This window comes from Cyrtonyx montezumae, unplaced genomic scaffold (genome assembly GCF_038088225.1).
Source record: "Cyrtonyx montezumae isolate F1298 unplaced genomic scaffold, pur_monq_1.0 scaffold_17, whole genome shotgun sequence".
In the NCBI taxonomy this organism is placed as follows: Eukaryota; Metazoa; Chordata; class Aves; order Galliformes; family Odontophoridae; genus Cyrtonyx; species Cyrtonyx montezumae.
Window position 1 is genome coordinate 20,554,323 of NW_027071903.1, and position 19,968 is coordinate 20,574,290.

Genomic DNA, 19,968 nt, shown 5'->3' on the forward strand with positions numbered 1-19,968 from the left:
GCGGACTTTGAACTAATCTTTCTCTCAACCCAACCCAGTTTTTATGCAGCAGCAAAAAAGGGCTTTCTGCTTCCATCCTGACATCCTGTGCAGTTGAACTCTTCCCTCTTCCCCATGCCCCATGATGTGACTCCCCACAGCTCAACATTCTGGCAAGTGTCTCACTTCTCATTGCTCAGCACTTTCCTTATCATGACAAATGCTCAGGTGCCTTCTCCTCTGTACCTTAAATGGGTTTCAGCATTTGTTCCAGCTTCCCACTTCCAGTTCCTATTGATAGAGCAGTAATGGAAGCACTGGTTGAATTTCAGCAATCCAAGGGTGACAGCACATTTGTGTATGCAATGGGGGCAGGAGGGAGGTAAGCTTTATTTATTTATGGTGAATATTTGTTCTAGGTGTGATCTGAGTTTCAGGGGCAGTAAGTGAAGGCTCTACCACTAAAACCCCAAGACAGAAATTCCCTGTTTTATAGTTGAGTATTTCATGTATTTTCAAATGTCAATTACGAGTTAGAAACTAGGAACAATATGCAGCTTTGAAGGGACTTGCATAGTTCCTCCAATCTACACCACATGTTAACTGGCTCCTTTATTATCTGAGAAGCCAAGGGCTCCAGGGTGACATCTGAAATCTCACTCAAGCAAAGATTGTCCTTAGCAGGTCAATGTGCAGAAAGCTTGCACAGCTGCTTCGTGTATCCTGAGCTAGAGGATGGAAGCTGTTATGGTTCTCAGTCTGTTCTTGCATAATCCTGGGCTTACTAGTAATGTGATTTTTCACATTTGTATGCAGCACTGTATTTTCATTGAAGTAGCACCACATAGATGTGTACACAGAGTTGACAAAATCCCTTAAGAAATAAGTGAATCTTTGGCTGCTTCACCTGCATTCTCCCTGCTACATCTACTCCCTTTGTATCTATGCCAGGTCTTGAGCACTGTTTGACAAACATTGTTATAAAAGAGATCATTTCCCTCAAAAAGAGTTTTCCCTTTCCCTGGCAAGTAGGTTCCCTATACTGCCTTTGAATGTACTATGCAGCCAATGATAGAAAAGTCAGAACACAGTCAGAGTGTTCTGAAAACCTGCCTATAAAGGACCATTTGCCAACGTGGAAAGCATTGCCATAATGTCAATAATAAATAACAGCCATGAAAGTTTCATGGCATTAGACAAGGATAATTCCCAGCCTGCTGCACTTAATTCTTGGAAGACTCTCAAATAAAATATAATTACTTTGAAATTCTCTGGATACTAAATTGTCATTACACTTTAAGGACTTTGAATCCTCCCCTGAGTTCGGTACCTGTGACTCCTGGAGCCAAATGCTGGAGATATTTAGGAACCTGCGCTTGCAGACAGAGCTGCACGAGAATTGACGTTCTTGTTTACTGCACTTTGCGCCATGTGCTTGGTGTGGCCTTGATTTGGGACAGCACTGACTTTCTCATTTCAGGTTAAGCATTTTTTCTTCAAAATGCGACTGTGATATTTGCTAAAACAATGTGCTCAAAAATTGCTTCAAGCAAGCGTGATATTGAACAGTTTCAAAGGTAAAAAACATAGTCCCCAAACAATGACTTTAAATGCTTATCTGTTTCTTTGGAATCATACCTGCCATATATAGACTGGACATTAGTGGCCTGGGGAGTGCTAGCCAGAGGTCTGAGCACCAGGATGCCTGCATGCTTCTGTCATTGTGCAGCAGTGTGCCAGGCAGCCTGACTCAGTCTTTGCACCTGATAATTTTCTTTCTTAGCTGCAGAAGTGATGAAGGAGCATTCTGCTGCTTGGATGCTCTGCAGTGTTCTCTCCCCACCTCAGGGCTCTAAGAGAATCTTATTTGTGTCATCGAATAAGTCAGCACTCAGAGAGTAATCCCAGAAAGACTGGGAAATAGAGTGTGGGTATTTTCCGAGAGCAGGCTAGAATGCATACAGCCAAAAGAGGACGAACAGCTTGATTCCTTGAGCACGTCCTTTATTGCTCTGTCATTCTCTGGGAACATTAAGGACTGTGTTGAAGAAGCCGCATCAGTTTCAGATGTTATGCACCTCATTAATCAAAACACATCCTTTTGGAAGGCACTTGATTGCGGCTTAGGCACAGAAGTGCATCCCTAGTGCCTAAATAGGAAAAAGTAGAGGAAAAAGACCTTTAATGTGATCGCTAGTGTAGCTCACAACATCTGATCTGCAGAAGCATTTGAAAATGGAGCTTTATTTCCCTGGAAAAGCAGACCTTGTGTCTGAAAGAATAATATTGCAAAATATTAAATAATATTTGTACCAGGTAGCGTCTCTGTAGAGGATTTCCAATGAGTCAAGGCTGTGCCAGGAGGTGGGAGGAGAAAAGGAGCAGGTGAACGCTTCAGAGAAAGGATTTGAGAGAGAACAGGAAAACAGAGCTGAAGAAGCAGGTGCTGTCTGTGGGCATGGTGGAGTCACTGCTGATGGCTGCGTTCCCTTAAGTAAGAGCTAAGGAGCATCCTGCTGCTTTCAGTGGCACAGTTACCTTTGGCCGCTGAAAGGTACTGCTGGGGGAGAAAGGTGAATGTTCTCTTATGAAATCATGAGCACAGCTTTCTCTGGGAGCTGGTGAGGATCTGCTCACTGCTTGCAGTGCACACTGGTTGCCCGTGTTCAGCTCCCTGCCTGCCCACAAAGTTCATGTGGTTTCCTTCTTCTGGGAGGTATGATTCAAATGTATAAAACAGCGAGCAGTCTGCAAAGCTGCATCTGCCGAACCTATGCAAAAATATATATGCAAACGCTCTCTCCCGTGGCTGAACGGATTCTTAATTGCACTCCGCTGGTTTCAAAGGCTTTACATTAGGAAATAACTGGACTCGGTTTATCAATCTAAGCGCTTAAGCATTAGGGAATAAACAGCCATTCCCAAAGAAAGGCAGGGCAGGGCTGATTGTGGCAGTCGGTCTTTTCTTCCTTTACTCCTAGCAGCCAAGGGCAGGAGCAGCCCGGTGGTAGCTTTCCTCCGCGGCCTCTGCTACACGCGGTGCGCCGGCAGCTGCAGGAGGGACCGCGGCGCAGCGCTGCCCGCCGGCAGAGCGCACGAAGCGCTGACTCAGTGCCCGCGCCGAGTGGGCTTCCCCGTGTGCCGTGGGAGAGCCCACGCACCGCATCCCGCACGCCGCTGCCCTGCCCCCCTCCTTACGGTGGGGCAGCCCTTGGAGATGCTTTTCTTTTTTCTTTTTTTTTTCCTACTGCTCCAGCTCCTCAGAGGAGAAGTAGGAGCGTTTCGGATGTGTGACGGCGAAGGAAGAGAACCTTCCAAACGATGGGTGGTGAAACACAGTGTGCTTCCCGGCAGGCAAACTTCTGCCAGAAAAGACGGGCGTTCCCCGAGTCCCTGCTTTGCATGCAAGTGCGATTGTCAAGGTGAACTGATACTTTACATTTGGATTTGCCCCTTCACACAACCCCCCCCTACGTCTTCACAGGAAAACCTGCGGCAAAGCGGCTGCAACTCCAGAAGGAGAAAGGCCCGTCAGCATCTAAGAGAAAAAGGAATCTTGCTCCTCTCGTTTTTACGACGCTGCTATTTTTACATTAACAGCTGCCCGCAGTTCCCGCTGCTGAACCGCGGGCGGCATTAAGCCGGGCTCTCGCTCACACAACGCCGTGCCGCGGCGGGATGCCGGGCAGCGCAGTGCCCGCACGGTGCAGCCCCGCTGCGCTGCGCTGCGGCGAGCAATGACAGCCACGCACACCCTTGGCAGCCAGACGTTGCCCTTTTAAGAAGCCAGGGTGCTGGCTCAGGTAGGCAGAGCCTGAGTGCAGTAGTCGCTCCTATGGCAACCCACAGAATGGGATCGCTTCATGAATATTCCCAGGAGCAGGGGCTGCATGAGGAATAAGTGATGACAGTGATGTAAGCAAGCAGTGGCCGCTGCAGGTTGCAGTTCATTGTGTTATTGGCAGGCAGGTTGAGGAGTTTGAGGTACCCGGGCTCGCGCTTGGCTTTCCGGAGGATGACAGCCCGCCCGGAGACACGGCACATTTGCATCTGGAAGCCAACATGGCACGGCTGCTGCTGCTGCTGCCGCTGCCGCCCTGCCTCGCCTTCCAGCCACGAGTGCGTGGCTGTCCTCTAGACTTCTTGCCCGGTGCGCTGGATCTGAGCAGACAGGGATTGCAGTAGCACTCACCAAGGGGAGGCAAGCAGCAAGTAGCCAAATCGGGACGAGGGAGGAGAGGGGGGGGCTTTATCGCCTTCCCTCTTTTTTTTTTTTTTTTTCCCTTCCGTTCTGGATGCAGAGCCCGTGCTTTGATGCAGAGCCTGTGGATGCCACAGCCTGGTAAGGAGATGACACGCCAGTCTCTGGTGCCTCCTGCCCCTTGAGCTGGGGGCAGGGGCCTGGGGGCAGTGCCGCTCCCCCTCGTGCACAGCCGGGGTCCCTCCCTCCACCTGAGCAGCAGCAGCAGCGGCCATGGACAAGCTGCCCCCCTCCATGCGCAAGAGGCTCTACAGCCTGCCCCAGCAGATAGGACCCAAGGCGTCGATCATGGACGAAGAGGAAGACAGCGACAAGGACACCCGGAGGAAAAGCATCAGGCTCAAGCCGCTGCCTTCGCCCTCTGCTGGGAGCACCCGGGCGCTCGGGGGAGACCCCGGCAGAGGGGAGGACCCCGGCCTCGTAGAGACGGAGGCGTGCAGCAAAGGTGCCAAGACCAGCACCAACGGGGACTGCCGCCGCTTCAAAGGGAGCCTGTCCTCGCTGACCAGCAGGCACCTCCACGACGCGGCCGAGGAGAAGAGGCTGATCGGCGGCGAGGGAGAGCCGGCCTCCCCCGGCGAGGACAAGAGCCCCTCCGGCAGCGGGGAGACGCAGGGACTGCCGGCACCCCCGCCGCCAGCTTCCCCCCCAGAGCCTCAGCAACAGCCCCTCCGGGCTTGCTCCTCTACCTCTATCAAAGTGGAAGGAGGTGGAGGGTGCGACCAGATCACCCCAGATGAGGAGCAGAGGCTGGGCCAAGCTGGGTTCATGCAGAGGCAGTTCGGGGCCATGCTTCAGCCGGGGGTCAACAAATTCTCCTTGAGGATGTTTGGCAGCCAGAAGGCCGTGGAGAGGGAGCAGGAAAGGGTTAAGTCTGCTGGGTTCTGGATCATCCACCCCTACAGCGACTTCAGGTACAATCTTCCCTTCCCAGCTCGTTCTGAACCACCTGGCCTGCCCCCTCCCCTTCCCTGTCCAGCTCAGACCTCTGTGCAGAGCACACACCCAGAGATAACTTTCCTTGCTAATTTCCTAGTCAGAGGAGTGGGATGACACATCCAGGATCTGCTCCAGTCAAACCATCTGCAGGTTTCATTTATACTTGAGCAGTAATTTCAGTATCCTTGTACAGTTATTAATTTTCAGTGGTGCTTTTAGACCAACAGATGTCCCTCACTTCATCTTTTTGTAGGGAAAAGACTCTCCATAGTCCAGTGTAAATGGGTAGAATGTTCCCACCTGATGCACAACTCTATAAAACACGGTGTCTGCAGCTTGGCTACTCCATCTCCAGCTCAGACCCTGTGCTCTGCCTGAGTACTGTTTCCTTTCCTGTTTTAACACCTCAGAGTGCTCTCCATTCTCCTTCCCCAAGAGTTAGGGAATGATGCTGCCTATTGTTCTGTGCTGCTCCTTACCGCAGCATCCCTTGTCAGAAATCAGTATGTGCAGAGAAGAGGAGCATTCATTGCTTAAGTCTTCCAGAGTCTTACTGACAAAGGTTTTCCCTTTTGCATCTTTTGCACCTATCTGCAAAACTGACGTGGATAGGGAGTGGTGAGCACTGCCTTTGTGAGAGAGTTAGCTTTCTTTCACTCAAGACAGCAGCATTTCCAGGAAGGTTAATAAGGAAATGAACTTGTAAACAGTGGAACCAATTTTGGTCTAAGTTTCAATCATGCAGCTGAGGGGGTTGTGTTCAGGTATTTCTGAGTATTGTCTACTGCACAAGTGACTTGTCCTCTGCAATATGTATGTAAAGTACTGCAATCAATAATTAATTACTTAGTGAAATCAGTTGGTAAGTTCTATTGCTTCAACTTTAATTACAGCTGGCTTACATCTCACATTTAAAACTACGCAGTAGAAGAACATTATTCAAACACGTTTCTCTCCAACTACGTGATTTTATTGAATTCTTGGATTCTTAAACAGTGCACGACTCCCTGTAATAGTTAGCGAGACAATTGCAGGAAGGAGCTGTGGGATGGATTTGGGTGCCCAGTGATGGAAACCACTCAGCACTACCTTTAGGGATATGAGCTGCAGTTCACATGCTTAAGAAGATTGAGGACTGGCACTGAACAGATTCCTTGATACTTGCTTGGATTAGCAAACGTTATTAGAAGGCTGTATGAATTGGAAGGCTGCACTGTCGTTTAAATTTAGTGCAGTCAAGTGTCCCAGGCGTACAGCTGACTGAGCTTATGAGGGTTTCCTGTAGCTACAGCGTGGTACGTCATCCTAGTACAATCTTATTCAAACCTAGATTGGAAAGAGTATAAAATTGCCTTGCTGTTGTTACCGGTCAGTACCTCACAAACTCAGAGAAATATGAGAGTGTTTAGTTTTACAAGAACAAAACCAATGTCATTCTCTTGGCTACAGATCTTGTGCATTTTCCACAAGCCTGGACTTTAACTGCTGTGCTTTCTTGGGTTATTCTAGCATAGTGTTCTCTGTGTGCTGCATTGTAAAGGACTCTTGGATATAGTCCCTAGAACATATTTGAATTTATCCGAAAGTCAGCTTGTGTTATCTTCTGTGTACCTGTAATAATGGTTTTATGCCCTTTCATGTCTAAGTTTCTAGCTTAGAAACAGACTGTCAAACTTCGTAGAAGGATTGTAACATTAGCTGAGGTAGCCACCTTGCCCAAGGTGAGATGGTCCAAAGAGTTTGTTTCATGAGGATTTCTTGAGGACCAGTGCTCATTCCTTAAAATGGCACAGCAAATTCTGAGGCACGTTCTTACTGGTGAGGTGCATCACTATAGGGCTACTCCTCTCCTTACACAAAGGAATGAAATACACAAGCAAGCTGGACTTTGCCAAGCCATACAGTCTGCTAACACACAGACGTCTGCATGCACGCTGTTAGGTATGTGTGCACGTATGGCTTGGTAGTGTTAATAATGAAATCTTCCGCAGTGTAGCTTTACGTTTGTGCAGAGAAAGCAAAGTCAGTTGGACGTCTGTACCCTGGTGCAAGACGTTTTGTGCTCGGTGTCAGATTCCAGGTGGGCTGGTATCTCGCCGCTTCGTGTTTCTTCTAAATTGATGCTGGAAGCCTCGCACACAAATATGTGCTTTTTCCCTACTGTTTTGTATCAGCATCAGATGGGGCAGTGGTACTGATTGTGCAGAGACATCTGAAGGGGGCACGAGTTGGATGCACTAGTGTATGGTCAGTATGTGGATTTCCAGGGGAACTTTATTCACCCCTGTTTCTCAGTCATTCGCAGCATCTATCTTGAATATGACTGCTGCTTAGAAAGAAAAACAACCCATGAACAGTGGCTGCATTGAAGAAGAGTGGGAGCTTTCCTGGCTTCTGTTTGGGTATTGCGTTTTCTCCCTCTGAGTGCTACTGAAGCATCTATCTTGGAAACAACTCGCATGAATACGAGTAACATTTCTCGACCTCTGAAATGCAGCAGATTGCGCCAGAGAGCAGGTGTTATCCAAATATTTGCAAGAGCTATCTCCTTGATCCAAAGGACTCTTGTTTTCTGCTTTGCAAATTACACAGTGCAATGGGTGATTGCTCCTGCTGTAGATGGGTGCAGATTCTGGAGCATTAGGATGTTCTGAGAGGCATGAGTCCCCATTACATTGCACTTTGCATGGTCACCCATGCTGTATGGTAGCATTCTGTGTACCAGTTTCGAGTTATTGAATACTCAGTCCTGGATCTTGTCAAACAAATGAGGAGTGAGGAGCATCTCCAGGCATTTTACTAGAGCTTCAGACCTTGTGGCTCCTGTCTAAGAACAGCTCAAGAGGTGAACTTCTGAGTTAAACACTCTGACCCAAATTAGTGGAGCTTGATTCTGCTGTGAAATTACGTTTGTGTATCTCTTGTGACTTCATGGAGTTATTTTCCGTTGTGCTGTGTGAGAGCCATCACAGTTTTAGAATAGAACGGAGGCTTTCATCATAATCTCGTTAAATTATAATTTTAGCATCTAATATAGCTAATTCCAATGGAAAACCTATGACCCTCAAACAGGAAAGCAAATTAATATAGATTAAGACTCTGTTGATTTCTGCTTTTAGTCCATTGTGAGGGGAAAAAACACCAAATGACCTTTATAAAAACCAGACCCGGTGTCCCTGAATACTCATGACTAATGCAGTGGACTAGTTCTGGAAGCACTTAAAAGGTGTCTCAGCAATTTCTGATGATAATAAGAGTACTAGTTCCTATTCTGAGGTTTAAGTGGAAGTGCTAGTTACTTGAATTTATTTGCATCTGTGGTTGATCACATATCGGTGCAGAGACAAAGTTTATTTCCTACATCAAGATTTATCTGAGGCTCTGAGAGCTTTTTCAGTGGGTAGATTGAATTGTAATTTATTGCTTGGAGGAAGCATTGATCCAGCACAATTGGTTTAATAAAAAAATTCCAGACAAACAAAGATCTATCTAGTTTGTAGTTGACTGAAACATATTGGTTGGAGCTCCTACCCAGAATTGTCTGCAAAACAGTGTAGCGTGCTGCTTTGAGGAAGGCCTGAGAGCAGATACACTGTCTGAAGGACCAAAATAGTCCAGTCCAAACAGTGGATGTCAATAGAACTACACATTATTTACTGCCCAGTAATCTGTTAACTTCTTTGCAGGAAAAAAGCTGCTGCTTTCTTGAAAACAGTGAAAAATATTTCACCCAATAATGGTCCCAGCTTCTCAGTTTGGAATTTCTCCTCCCACTGTTCTCCCTTCCTTGAAATAGAGATAGATACGGAGGTGCACTGTGTAGGGTAGGGGAAATTCTGAAGAACGAAACTGTTTGCTTCTCTTCTTGCTGATCTAGACCTCTAAGCAGTGCCATTCAGACTGCCTTCCTTGGGGAGTCGGAGCGATTCATTCATTACAGTACGAAATGCTGACCCCAATAGCACCGCTAGGATTAAGCAAGAAAGGGAAGGATGTCTCTTTCCTTTTTCTACCCTCCCAAACAGAAGTGATTTGCAGAGTGCTTCACGGAATGCTGCTCTGTCTGTGGAGTTTGTTTTCATTCGTTAAGCCCTTCGCTCTTTTGTTAAGAGGGTAAACAATTGGTGAAGCATGCACCGTGCTCACTGACTTGGGCAGTTCATGTAGGTGGGTGTTGCGCTCTCCAACAATAGTGCTCCTTTCTCTTCCTGCTGCCCGGAGTGCCGCTGCGTGTGCCTGCCTTCGTGCCTGCCCACATCCAAAGGCTGCCCACAATGGCAAACTCTGATCTTGTCACTTGCCTGCTGCTCTCAGCAAAGTAAAATGAAAGCTGGCTATTGTGTCACTCTTATGTACTGCACACTGAAATACTGGTTTGCTGAAACCTTTGCTTCGAGGGGAAGGCTTTACTTGTAGAACCCATGCCAGTCATTAAAAAGAAAAAAACAGTGCACGTGGGGCACAAGTTTAGTGGTGGGCAGCTGGCATATTTGCCTTTCTTCTTTTCTTGCTTTACAGTACCGTGGGGAAAGCACTAGCTGAGGAAGGGAGATGCTTTTATGAAGCCAGTTCTTGCTGTCTCTACTGCAGCTAGCTTTCTTGCCAATTCCCAGGGCATTTTTGTTGGACCAAAACAAGGAGATTCAAGCAGGAATCATATGAGGGATAATCCAAATCCTGCTGAACAGCATGACTTAGACTTCTGTTGTCTTCAGTGGACTGTGAATCAGACTGCAGGAGAGGAAACATGGTTTTGTGACCACGAACTAAGGAAACCAAGCTAGTGCAGCCGTACTTCCCGTGTCCTTGGGCAAGTCACCACAGACTTCATGGCCTGGTTCCTGTGTTGTGAGGCACAGGATAAAAAATCCTGAGCTAAAGGGTCATTGTGGGTGATATAGGTGTATGTATAAGACATGCTCAGGTGCTACAAAAGGCAGCAGTTGTAAACAGGAAAGCCTCATCAGCAAACGGAGCACCTCAGTGTATTACCAGAATATGTTTGAAGATCATACTTATATACTACAAGAGTATTTTTACATATGTTCATGTACAGAAAATGAGGTGAAAGAATATGAATAAATACCAAAGCAAACATTGAGATTTAAGGAAATGCTGTGATTAAGATTTCCTGCACAAACTCAATTCAGGTCCTTTGTGCAAATCTCTGCCGATAGATGAACACATTATCTCTTCCTCGGGAGCCCATGCCTCATTCAGTGCACTAGGGGATGGTTGTTCCTTTGTGAAAAGCTATTTAATGTTTTCTTCATCTCTTTTTTAAGATAGCTTACTGTATTTATTTCACCTTGTTCAAATCCTAGTCTGGAAAAATGAGCCTTTTTTGACACTTACAGTATATTCAACTATAATAGCAATGAATGTTCATTTTGCTTCCTGACACCTTGGGAAGGGAACTGGCATCGTCATCTCCAGTTTACCATGAGGTCATAGAGACTCGTGGACAATAAGGTTAAAAACATTAACATGGTATAGGCAGTTTGAGGCCTCTTTTTTGTGGAGCACGTAGCATTACACAGCATATCTTGTGTTCAGAGCTCAGCCTCTGGGGTGCCCAGTAGGGAATCACTGCAACCCAGAATACAAGGGCACCGAGGTGCTGACTTCCTGTCTAAGGGCAACCAGTTCTTTAAGAAGAATGGGACATTCAGATTTGTGTTGTTTCTTAGACTTGGTTGGTGAGCAGCCAGTCTGAGAAAGAGGCATGCTGATCCCACTCACCTCCTTCCCAAGCCTCCGATGTTTGCTAGTTTATCTGTTGTTAAACTAAACAACGAGAAAACAAACACCCAGTGTAGCTGCAGACAGTGTCATAGCGTTCTTTTTAATCATCGCCTAAGAATATTATTCTAATTCCAGTTCTGAATTGAGCTATTTCCCTTACACCTCTGCAGGAACGTTTTGGCAGAGATGGAATCTCCAGGGCAGAGCTCATCTGCCTCAGCCATCACATCTCATTCTGCAGTTCCTTATCTCTTTTATTGCAAGCCTTCCAGATTGTGCAAGAAATGAGCTCCTATGGAAATTCTCTTCCTCACGCAGGTCTGCCTCAAGCCCTTCCTCTCATTTTGAATGAAGCATGAATTCTACAGGAAGAGCTATTTAAAATCATGTAGTGACTATAACATAGTCTGTACATGCAGTTGACCTCCGTTCTGTTCTGCAGTCTAATTTTAATATGGTGTTTTTGTACAGTTGTTAAGATTTTAAAAAGGAAATCAATCCCCATCCTAAACATTAGAATACTTTTGTGTTCGTTGGCAGCTATGGACCTTTACGAGAACGTGCTGCACTGCAGTCTGCTCTCTGTTAAGCAATGGCTGGAGCACGTAGTCGCAGTGAAACAGCAGTGGTGTGCCAGATTCTTGGGTAACTCCCTAGGCTTCAATGGGAAGGTTGCTCCACTCTGTTTTCTCCCCAGTGCTTCAGCATGGTATCTTCTGCCCCACTCTCTCCAACCTGTTGTTACCCCTGTCTTTAGCTTTGTGTCATCTCACAGGTGTCATCTGCATTCTCCAGGCTTCTTGTACCGTGTTTCTTGTTTAGCCAATCCTAGGTCCTAATGCACATTTTTTATATTTGATCATCCATTTGCAGCTCACGTTGGCTTTTAGTAATCCCTCTTCTCCCCTTGGCATCTTAACTCAGCACAGTGTCAATGGTGTTTATCTCAAATCAGTTTGTTCCCTTACTGCTCTCAGACCTTATCCCTCATGTCTTTCTCAGATGGATCTCCCTCACATTTATTTCCTCTCATTCTGTATATTTGTAGTTGCTGTCATCCCATGACTCTTCAAGTAATCCCAGTTCTCACAGACTGTGCTTTCTGTCCTAATTTAACAGTGTGTTATATTGACTGGTAATTTCAGAGCCTTCCACTTTATCCCTTTTTCCATCCTTGAACACTCTCACCCTAGCAGTGTTTAGACAAATTCTACCCGGTTTTATGTTTCCTAAGCTTGAAATACATCCATCCTTAAAGCCAAGCCTCTCAAATGATGAATTTGCATAGAGATGCAGACTTCACTGCGTTAAGTGTGAGGGAATAATGTGTTTTCCAGAAGCGTTTATTGGTAGGCACATGCAGAATCAGTGTGGGACGTTTCAGTACCACTACAAGCAGGTAAACCTGGGGTTGTGGTACAATGTTCTGGTTAGGTAACTGTGCCAGTGCTTTCCATTGTGCACAGTTTTTTCCTGCTCTAATGTCACTGTTGCTGCACTGAAATCCATTTATTACATAGATAAAAGGGTGATCTCTGTCTGGGGATAACGTAGTGTCATTTTAGCTTGAAACCATTGAAATTTGTCTTTGTTTCTGCTGGGTTATGAGCATCTCATTAGCAAGCCCATGAATCCCTCAGTTCGCTCTTGAAACCAACTGTCTGAGCTCTCATCTGTGCTGGAGCACAGATTTCATCTTTTCTCTTAGTTTTGAAAGCTCTGTTGGTGCCAAGGCAGTTACAGGTCAATTGAGTTATTGTTGGTTCTAATTGGCACTCTAACAGCCTATTAAATCAATTTCCCTACAGATGACTGTCAGTCAAAACGAAGGTGCCAACTCCTTTTCTGTGCTTGAGAACTTAAAAAAACCACAACATACTTGTGCTGATGAGCATAAGGGAAAGGCCTTTCCTCAGGGAAGCGGCTTGGTAGAGCACAGGATTTCACCCCAAATTGTTTGTGCCACATGGTGTGCCCCTGAGCAAGGTGCAGGCTGTTCATGTACTCAGAAGATGAGGCTATATCCAGATCTCAAGCCAAATGGAAGAATTACAGAAATCCCCAACTCTGATGAATGCTCTTGCTTCCGTTCTCTGTTTGCTACAGAGCATGGGATTACTTCCACGTGGCCTCTTCTCCTCCCTTTCTGGTTCTCGGTGTCCCTCATGTTCCTGTGGCTGCCAAGGCAGGTGAGGTATCCCCAGCCATCTTTCAAACGAGGCATTGTCTGGCTGGTGACATCATCACCTTTTTGGTGTGGAGTGGTGTGCATCTGAGTGAGATTTACTTGCTCCGTGTTACAAAAGAGTCAGTTATTACAGTGAGTGCAGTTGATTTAAACCCTGTTCAGAAATGTTTAGATAACCTCTTTGTCCAGGGGAAATAACAGTGCTCATTCCCACATTATCTGAGTATTTCTTAGTGAGGTGGCTGTAAAACTAGTTGCTTTTCAGCCTGCAAGTAAAGACAAGGCTTCTCGGTCAGGCGGCACTGCAAGTTTGTTCCAGGCTCTCCAAATCAAAGCTGATTTATATATGACAAGCAGTAAGGACCGCTCAGGTATCCTTGCTTAAGTGGGCAGTTTTCTTGGTGATGTACAAGGCAGATGAGAACGCAGCTTGGCTCTGTGTGGCTCTGCAGTGCTGACAACACTAAAACCTGGGTTTTGTCAGCAGCCAAAGCAGTTAGGAATCCAGAAATACGGAAAAGAGAGCAGATATGTGCTGGGCTTTTAAGGTGCTGTTATGGGGACCTTTTTCTGACCCTCTTCCTTGTTGAGTGGTTTGCTACCTAGGAAATCCCTTTACAAACTGAAATGATTAATTCTGTGCAGGAGGATATTCACAGTGACTGACATCAAATATGGTCACCTCACGCCTCGTTTCTGCACAAGGCTGTAGTAAACCAGGCTGCTAACTGTTGGAGAGGTGCTGCGCGCAGCGGGAGAAGACACTGCCAGAGACAGCAAAGCAGATGAGCATCCAGAGGGAAATTCCAAGGTCAGCTTGAGGGCCCACCACTTGGACATGATAGGGACACAACTGCTTCCCCAGCGATGCTCAAAAGCTAATCTCGTTTGTGGTGACTCGTCCAAATGTGTTAATTAAGGATTTAAATCTCTGCTTCTTTCAGTGGTGAGGCTGTCTGTGTTTATGCATCTGTTGTTAAAGAGCTGAGAGGCAGCTGAGGTGCTGCAGGATGTGAGCTGACTCTAGTGCAGGAGCTATAACTCCTTTTTTTTCTGTGCTTAGGGTTCTTGTGAGCACCAGGGAATGAGCAGCTGTGCACTGGGTAACTCCTCACCCTGTTCACAGCTCCAGCGAGGCTGTGTGCAGAGCTGCTCTGCTGGGGCTCGGCTTTCCTGGTCAGAGCTGCAGAGCACTGTTACAGTCTGGGGGATGGAAGACCCGATGAAGCACAATTGGGTTTGCCTGGATGTGGGAAAGAAATGTCTTGCAAAGTTATCAGCGCTCTGGAGCTTGTGAGGGAGATAACGGTTACATTCCCAGGACTCAGGGACTCCACATTAATAAGTCCCTTCCTGCCAACAGGAGCTTCACATGTGATTTAAGGGCAAGGTGCTAACTCATCACCGCACTAACATCAGTGCTGCCCAGCACAAGATCTCTTCCGCAGAGGGGCTGGTGCACACGTGCATCCGTGCCAGACTCCAGGGACAGTGCACAAGTCAGACTTTCATTAGTAGCAAGAGGAACATTTTTTCCATCTCTGATTTTCTGCAAATTACTGGGAAGGGGAGGAGGAGGACCAGTCAGGATCTCAGTTCATGATCTGTTCTCAATGATACCACCACAAACCCATTTGTGTAATTTTTTCCATGCTCAGTTAGCTGCAGACACTCTTTCAATCATGAACAATGTGTACCAGGTAAAAGGAGAGACTGGAAGGCAGGTCAGGCACCTGGTTGACCCTCTGAGCAGCAATGAACAGAACACTCTTTGTGCCCAAATTTCTCCACTTTTGACAATTGTACTGCTAGGGCCTGTGGAAGATGCTGCACAACTCTTAAAGCATTTTAACATAACAAAAGTGGAGGTCGGCAAGGGTTTGTTAATATTTACAAGGCAATTTCATGAGTATTTCCCCATGATTACACTTCTCTGCATACTGTTACCTCTCTTGTCCATCTGTTGTTAGGAGCACAAAAATGAGGAGATCCCAGGTACTGTGAGGTGATTTCAGAATGCTGCTTCCTTTGTCTTCTTGCAAAAAGGAAACTGATTGCCAGCACCTTCACAGTTCCATGTACAGTGCTATACTGTGTAGCTTGTTTAGAAGTAGACTGGAAAAGCATAGGAGAAAAGCTTGGACAGAGAGGGAAACAAGGTTAATTTTTTTCTTTCTTTTTTGACTGTAATGAGAGTTATGTAGCTGCTACATGGGGTTTGGAGATGCTAAGATGCTGTTCCAACTTTTCCTCACTGTTCATGTGTACTGGAAGGTGTGTTGTGCTTTTTGTTGGGATTCACAACTTGACTTCAGTAGGCATTTGCAAATGAAATATCTGTCACGGAAGCTGGTAAGGTGTCTGTCCTTTCCTCTGGCATGGCAGCTTTAGAAAACAGCATCTGAGCTCACTAACTGCTAAATCTTTTGGAAGTTCTGCTCTGACCCTTGCCTTTTAGTGCACAGCCAGGTGTGCTTCAGCTCGTGGCAGCCTTGGTTGACACGCTGTGTAGGCATGCTATGGTTAGAGGGCAACTGAGGGGCTTGCCCCATGCCTTAAATTACACCCCACATTTGTCAGGGACTATTGGCTCAGCCCTGACTGCTTTGGAACGTGTCTGGTTTTCTCTTCTGCTACATTTACTGATCTATGATTCTCTTTTTTTCTAAAGGTGGGCTTGCTATAGACTTCCGAAGAGAAGGGCAGCTTCTCTGGCTCTGCAGCATGAACAGGATTTTAGGCAAAGTGGCAGATGTGGCTATGGCCTATGGCTCATGCTTTTGGACAGGGAATCTGGAAACTTCATCTGCAAATATATTCATGTGGTAAAATCTGCACTGCAGAGAAAAAAAAAAAAAGATTTGCCTTGACATCATCTGCCCTGCTCTGTGATCTGCAGTCAGGAGACCAATGCACAGCTCCTAGCCTCTCTAGCTGAGAATTAAGGCTAAGCTTCATTATGAGCTATTGCAAGCTGTTCCCACCCCAAATAATTGGCTGCTGGATGGTTTTGTGTCTGTCTAAGCATTGCTGCATGTGGGTGGATATGTTATGTGTGTGTGAATGAGTCTGCTTTGAAAATTAATATGTAACATCGGGAGTGTGTCTAGTAATGCAGCACCTCATGATTCCCACACCCAGCCCACCACCTCTTCCTGAGCACCTGAGATGTCTCTCCAGATCTTAGTGTTCCATTGTTGAAATTAAATGAGACAGAAAAGCCATGCATTTTCTCAAAAGCTCACCCTGCTGTATCAGTGCAGCCCTCTTTGCAAGCAGAGTATCCCGTGGTAGATGTCAAACAACAGAGACATTCACTCGTGCGCTGAGAGGAAAGGCAGTGTCCACCCGTGAGCATCACTGTTGGAGGCACTCAAGTATGGAAGTCACGCACGACTCAGGGAGCTGGGAGCTGGAACCCCTCTGGGACTTAGGTTTTGGCAGCTGTTGTAGGGTATTATTTTCACAAGACTGAGCTGCTCTTAAGCACTTCTTCTAAGTGTAATCATCACACACATATTTTCTCAGTAATGGCAGGCCATCAGCATTTCTTCCTAGTCTTTTTCAGATAAGATGTAGACAAGCTGTGAAAGAGCTGAACAAGATGCCTTGACGTTAGTCATTCACATTTCCTCAGCTTGTCCCACAAGTAGGCCGTAGGCCTGCTTTCTGTACACATCCTGCTGGCTCTGTTTTCTGGGAAAAGAGCCACTTTTTCAAGTAAGGACTGCTAAGTAGAAACTTCTATCTGCCCAAGCTTGGATACTTGGATACTGTCTTTCAGTTTGGAGAAAAGATACATGGTTGGCTATACCTCCAGGTGCAAAAATGCTCCAAACAAGTTAGTTCTGTACTAATACAAACTCAGGGGATCATTCCAAGTACGCAGCTTTGAACAGAACAGTCTTGTTAGAGGGCCAGGTGACACATTTCCATACAGTTTAAATGGAATACTTCTATGTAATAGTACCCTGTAGCAGTAGCTGTGCATTGTTCTGTGGGTACTGCTTAATTGTTATATTTCACCCCAATGATAGCTTTTCTGTAATGCTGGATGGAGTTATTTCTCCACACACGGTAGCTCTTGTGGATGCAGAAAGATACATCGTCATTTCTTTGAAATTAGTTTTTATCAGTAGACATGTGGAGCAAAATTCCTTTGTGAGAATCCATTGCAACCAGTGGGGTGACACTGGGAATCATTTTCTCTCCTCAGAGCTACTTCTGGCCTCTTGTATACATATCACTAAGGCACATATGGGAAGTGTCTAGCACCGCCTGACCTCCTCATATCGCATCACCGGGAGAGATAAGAGATTACATTCACATTTTGGTGTTTGTGGAGAGGATCTTCAAAGCAGGATTTAGTGAGGCTTGCACTCTGTTGCCACAGAGGAAGTATTTTAGAGCACTGAATTTTCTGCTTGTCGCCCACAAAATAGCTATTTCTGATTCAGTGATGTCTTTCATAAAGGATATCCCTAATTTACAATCTGAATGTCTAATGAGTTAAAATGTTTTTGGATGTACTTAAGAGCAGAACTGATCTGCAACTTGCTTTTCCTGGACACAAGTGGAAAGACCTTCTGCCTCTGCTTCTGAGCACAAAGACAATCAAGCGAAGGCTCCAAGATTTGGTTCCACTTTTTATCTTTTGAAGCTACTTCTCCTGATTCCGCTTTCCCCTGTGCCACACGGTCCCACTACTGTAGCATATGAGAGCTTTGCAGTTTTCAGGTAATTTTGCCCAACAGGCCCTCACTTGGAGACCGTATTATCTGCCTGACAGAGGAGGATCAGAGAGTGGAAAACCCAGATCCTTGCTTTTTTTTGGGCACCTGTTCCCCAGTGATACAAGGGAGTGCTTGAAGTGACTCGCTGAGCATCCTCCCAGGTACCCTCATCACAGAATCATCTTCTCTCCTGAAGCCTTTTTGCAGTCTCTGAGTACCAGCCAGTTGGGCTGAGTCACATCACATATATTGCTGGTGGGGTGAATTTGAAAGAATAGCTAGAAAACTCCTAGATTTTTTTATTACTAAGTAGACCACTCCAAAACTAATGCCTCCTATTTATTTCCATGGAACCTACAATGGATATGAAAAGCACAGTAAAATGGGTAGAGCAAGTTCTCAGTGCAAAACACTGTTTTTCAACATATTCACCACCACTAGCTGTGCCTTTTAGCCAGCGATGAACAAGAGCCTGCATGCCATGCTTGTAAAAACCTGTACTAGTGGAGGTGAACCACAGTAGCTACTGCCACTGGTGAAACACACCTCCCACCCCCTCATTGTGCTCATGTCCGCTGCCGGGTCAACGTTCAGCAAGTGTCAGTGTCTGCCAATGGGTGCCTTTTTTTCTGTGTGGAGGAATTCAGTTCCAGACCTTTGCTTCATATCCGTGTCAGACAGCATTCTGTCAGTGCCCCTCTGCCAGTCTGTCACATGGCAACAGCATCTAATGAAACATGGGTGAGAAGGTTCAGCCTCTATCATATCACCAACATAATAAAGTGGGAGGCATTACTTTCGGAGCAGCTCTCGTACAAAGCTGTCTTAAACAGAAGAATGACATTCACTGAAAATTAAAAGAAAAAAAACGACGTAGAGTTCACTTAATCACACATTACTGAAATGCAGCCCAATATGCAAATGCGTCCCTGCTCCTTCTGAAATCAAAGCTGAAGCCAGTTTGGTTCTGTAGGTGTAGCAGTAAAAATTGACAGATGTATTTCATGTTTCAGAGCAGGCCTTAGAGACTGTTTTGTGACTGCTTCTTGAAAAAGCCATGCATGAATTTATTGAGACGCTCCTGCCATCACGGGTGCCCGAAACAGGGCAGGGAACAGACTTGCCTCTAGTCACTGAAAGCAAAAGATAAGACATGTCTATTCTTTTATGGCCCACAAATTGAAGTCTGTGGTAGTCTTTTGTGGTTGTGACTTTCAATACAGCACGCTTAGGTGCTTTTTGGGTTTCTTCTTCCAGCCTAAGGACCTGAAGTACATATTTCTGGACTGGGGAGGAGAGCTGTAGCTATACCATTGCTCACTTTGGATTTGCATGTGCTTCTCTGCGTTCAGGTTTGAATAGGCCCTGTCCTCACCAGGCCCTGCTAACAGAGGTCTGTGATGAGCTCCTGCCCTGCAGTATCAGTGTGTCGCTCATAAACAGCTCTGCTGGAGAGAGACCTGTATGGTTCTTTTTGCTCTTCCTTTGCATGTTGCTGTGAGCTATCCACTTATTTATAGGCAGATTCAGAGTCTGTAGTGATTGATGTAAAACGGAACCAGGCAGATTTAACATACACCTTTACCCTTCATCTGTCAATGGGACCTGCACCTTAAATAGGCAGGACTGAGTTCTCAGTTATCGCTGACCCGTCCCACTGTTCTTTTGGTAATTGATTAGTGTGTCAGCAAAACCACTTGCGTGTTTCAGTTACACCTGAAGTCTGTGGTATGTGCAAAAAGCTACAGAGATTGTTACTTCACATTCATTTTGTTGAATGTCTGAGCCCTATTGCTTAAGTGCAAATGCAGGTGGGCTTTTTTTGCTATTTGTTTGCTGGTTCTCCATCAGTAGCGTGTCTACACTGTCCCAGCTGTTTGTAGAAATAACACTGTAGTGATTTTGCAGGATAGCAAGAATAGTTACTCCCATTTTATGTATGGAAAACTAATGTACGTGGAAACTAAATTATTTTCTAGAGAGCTGCTCACAGAATATGAGCTTGAGTTGTGTAGATGGCACAGCTAGTCCTGAAGTTCCTGAAGGGCAGGACTGCTCTACCTTTTTCTGCAATGTCCCTCTGCCTTAGGAGGGAGAATGAAGCCTCCTTGTTATGTGTTGAT

The 19,968-nt window shown here is 45.9% G+C and overlaps 1 protein-coding gene across 1 annotated transcript in view; it reads left to right on the forward strand.

The window, feature by feature from the left end:
- The first annotated feature begins 4,453 nt into the window (after positions 1–4,453).
- HCN4 (hyperpolarization activated cyclic nucleotide gated potassium channel 4) overlaps positions 4,454–19,968 on the forward strand; it is a 94,392-nt gene continuing 78,877 nt past the window's right edge. The window contains exon 1 of the mRNA XM_065733639.1: positions 4,454–5,154. Coding sequence (XP_065589711.1) covers positions 4,454–5,154 — 701 coding nt within the window. The remainder of the gene's footprint in view (positions 5,155–19,968) is intronic.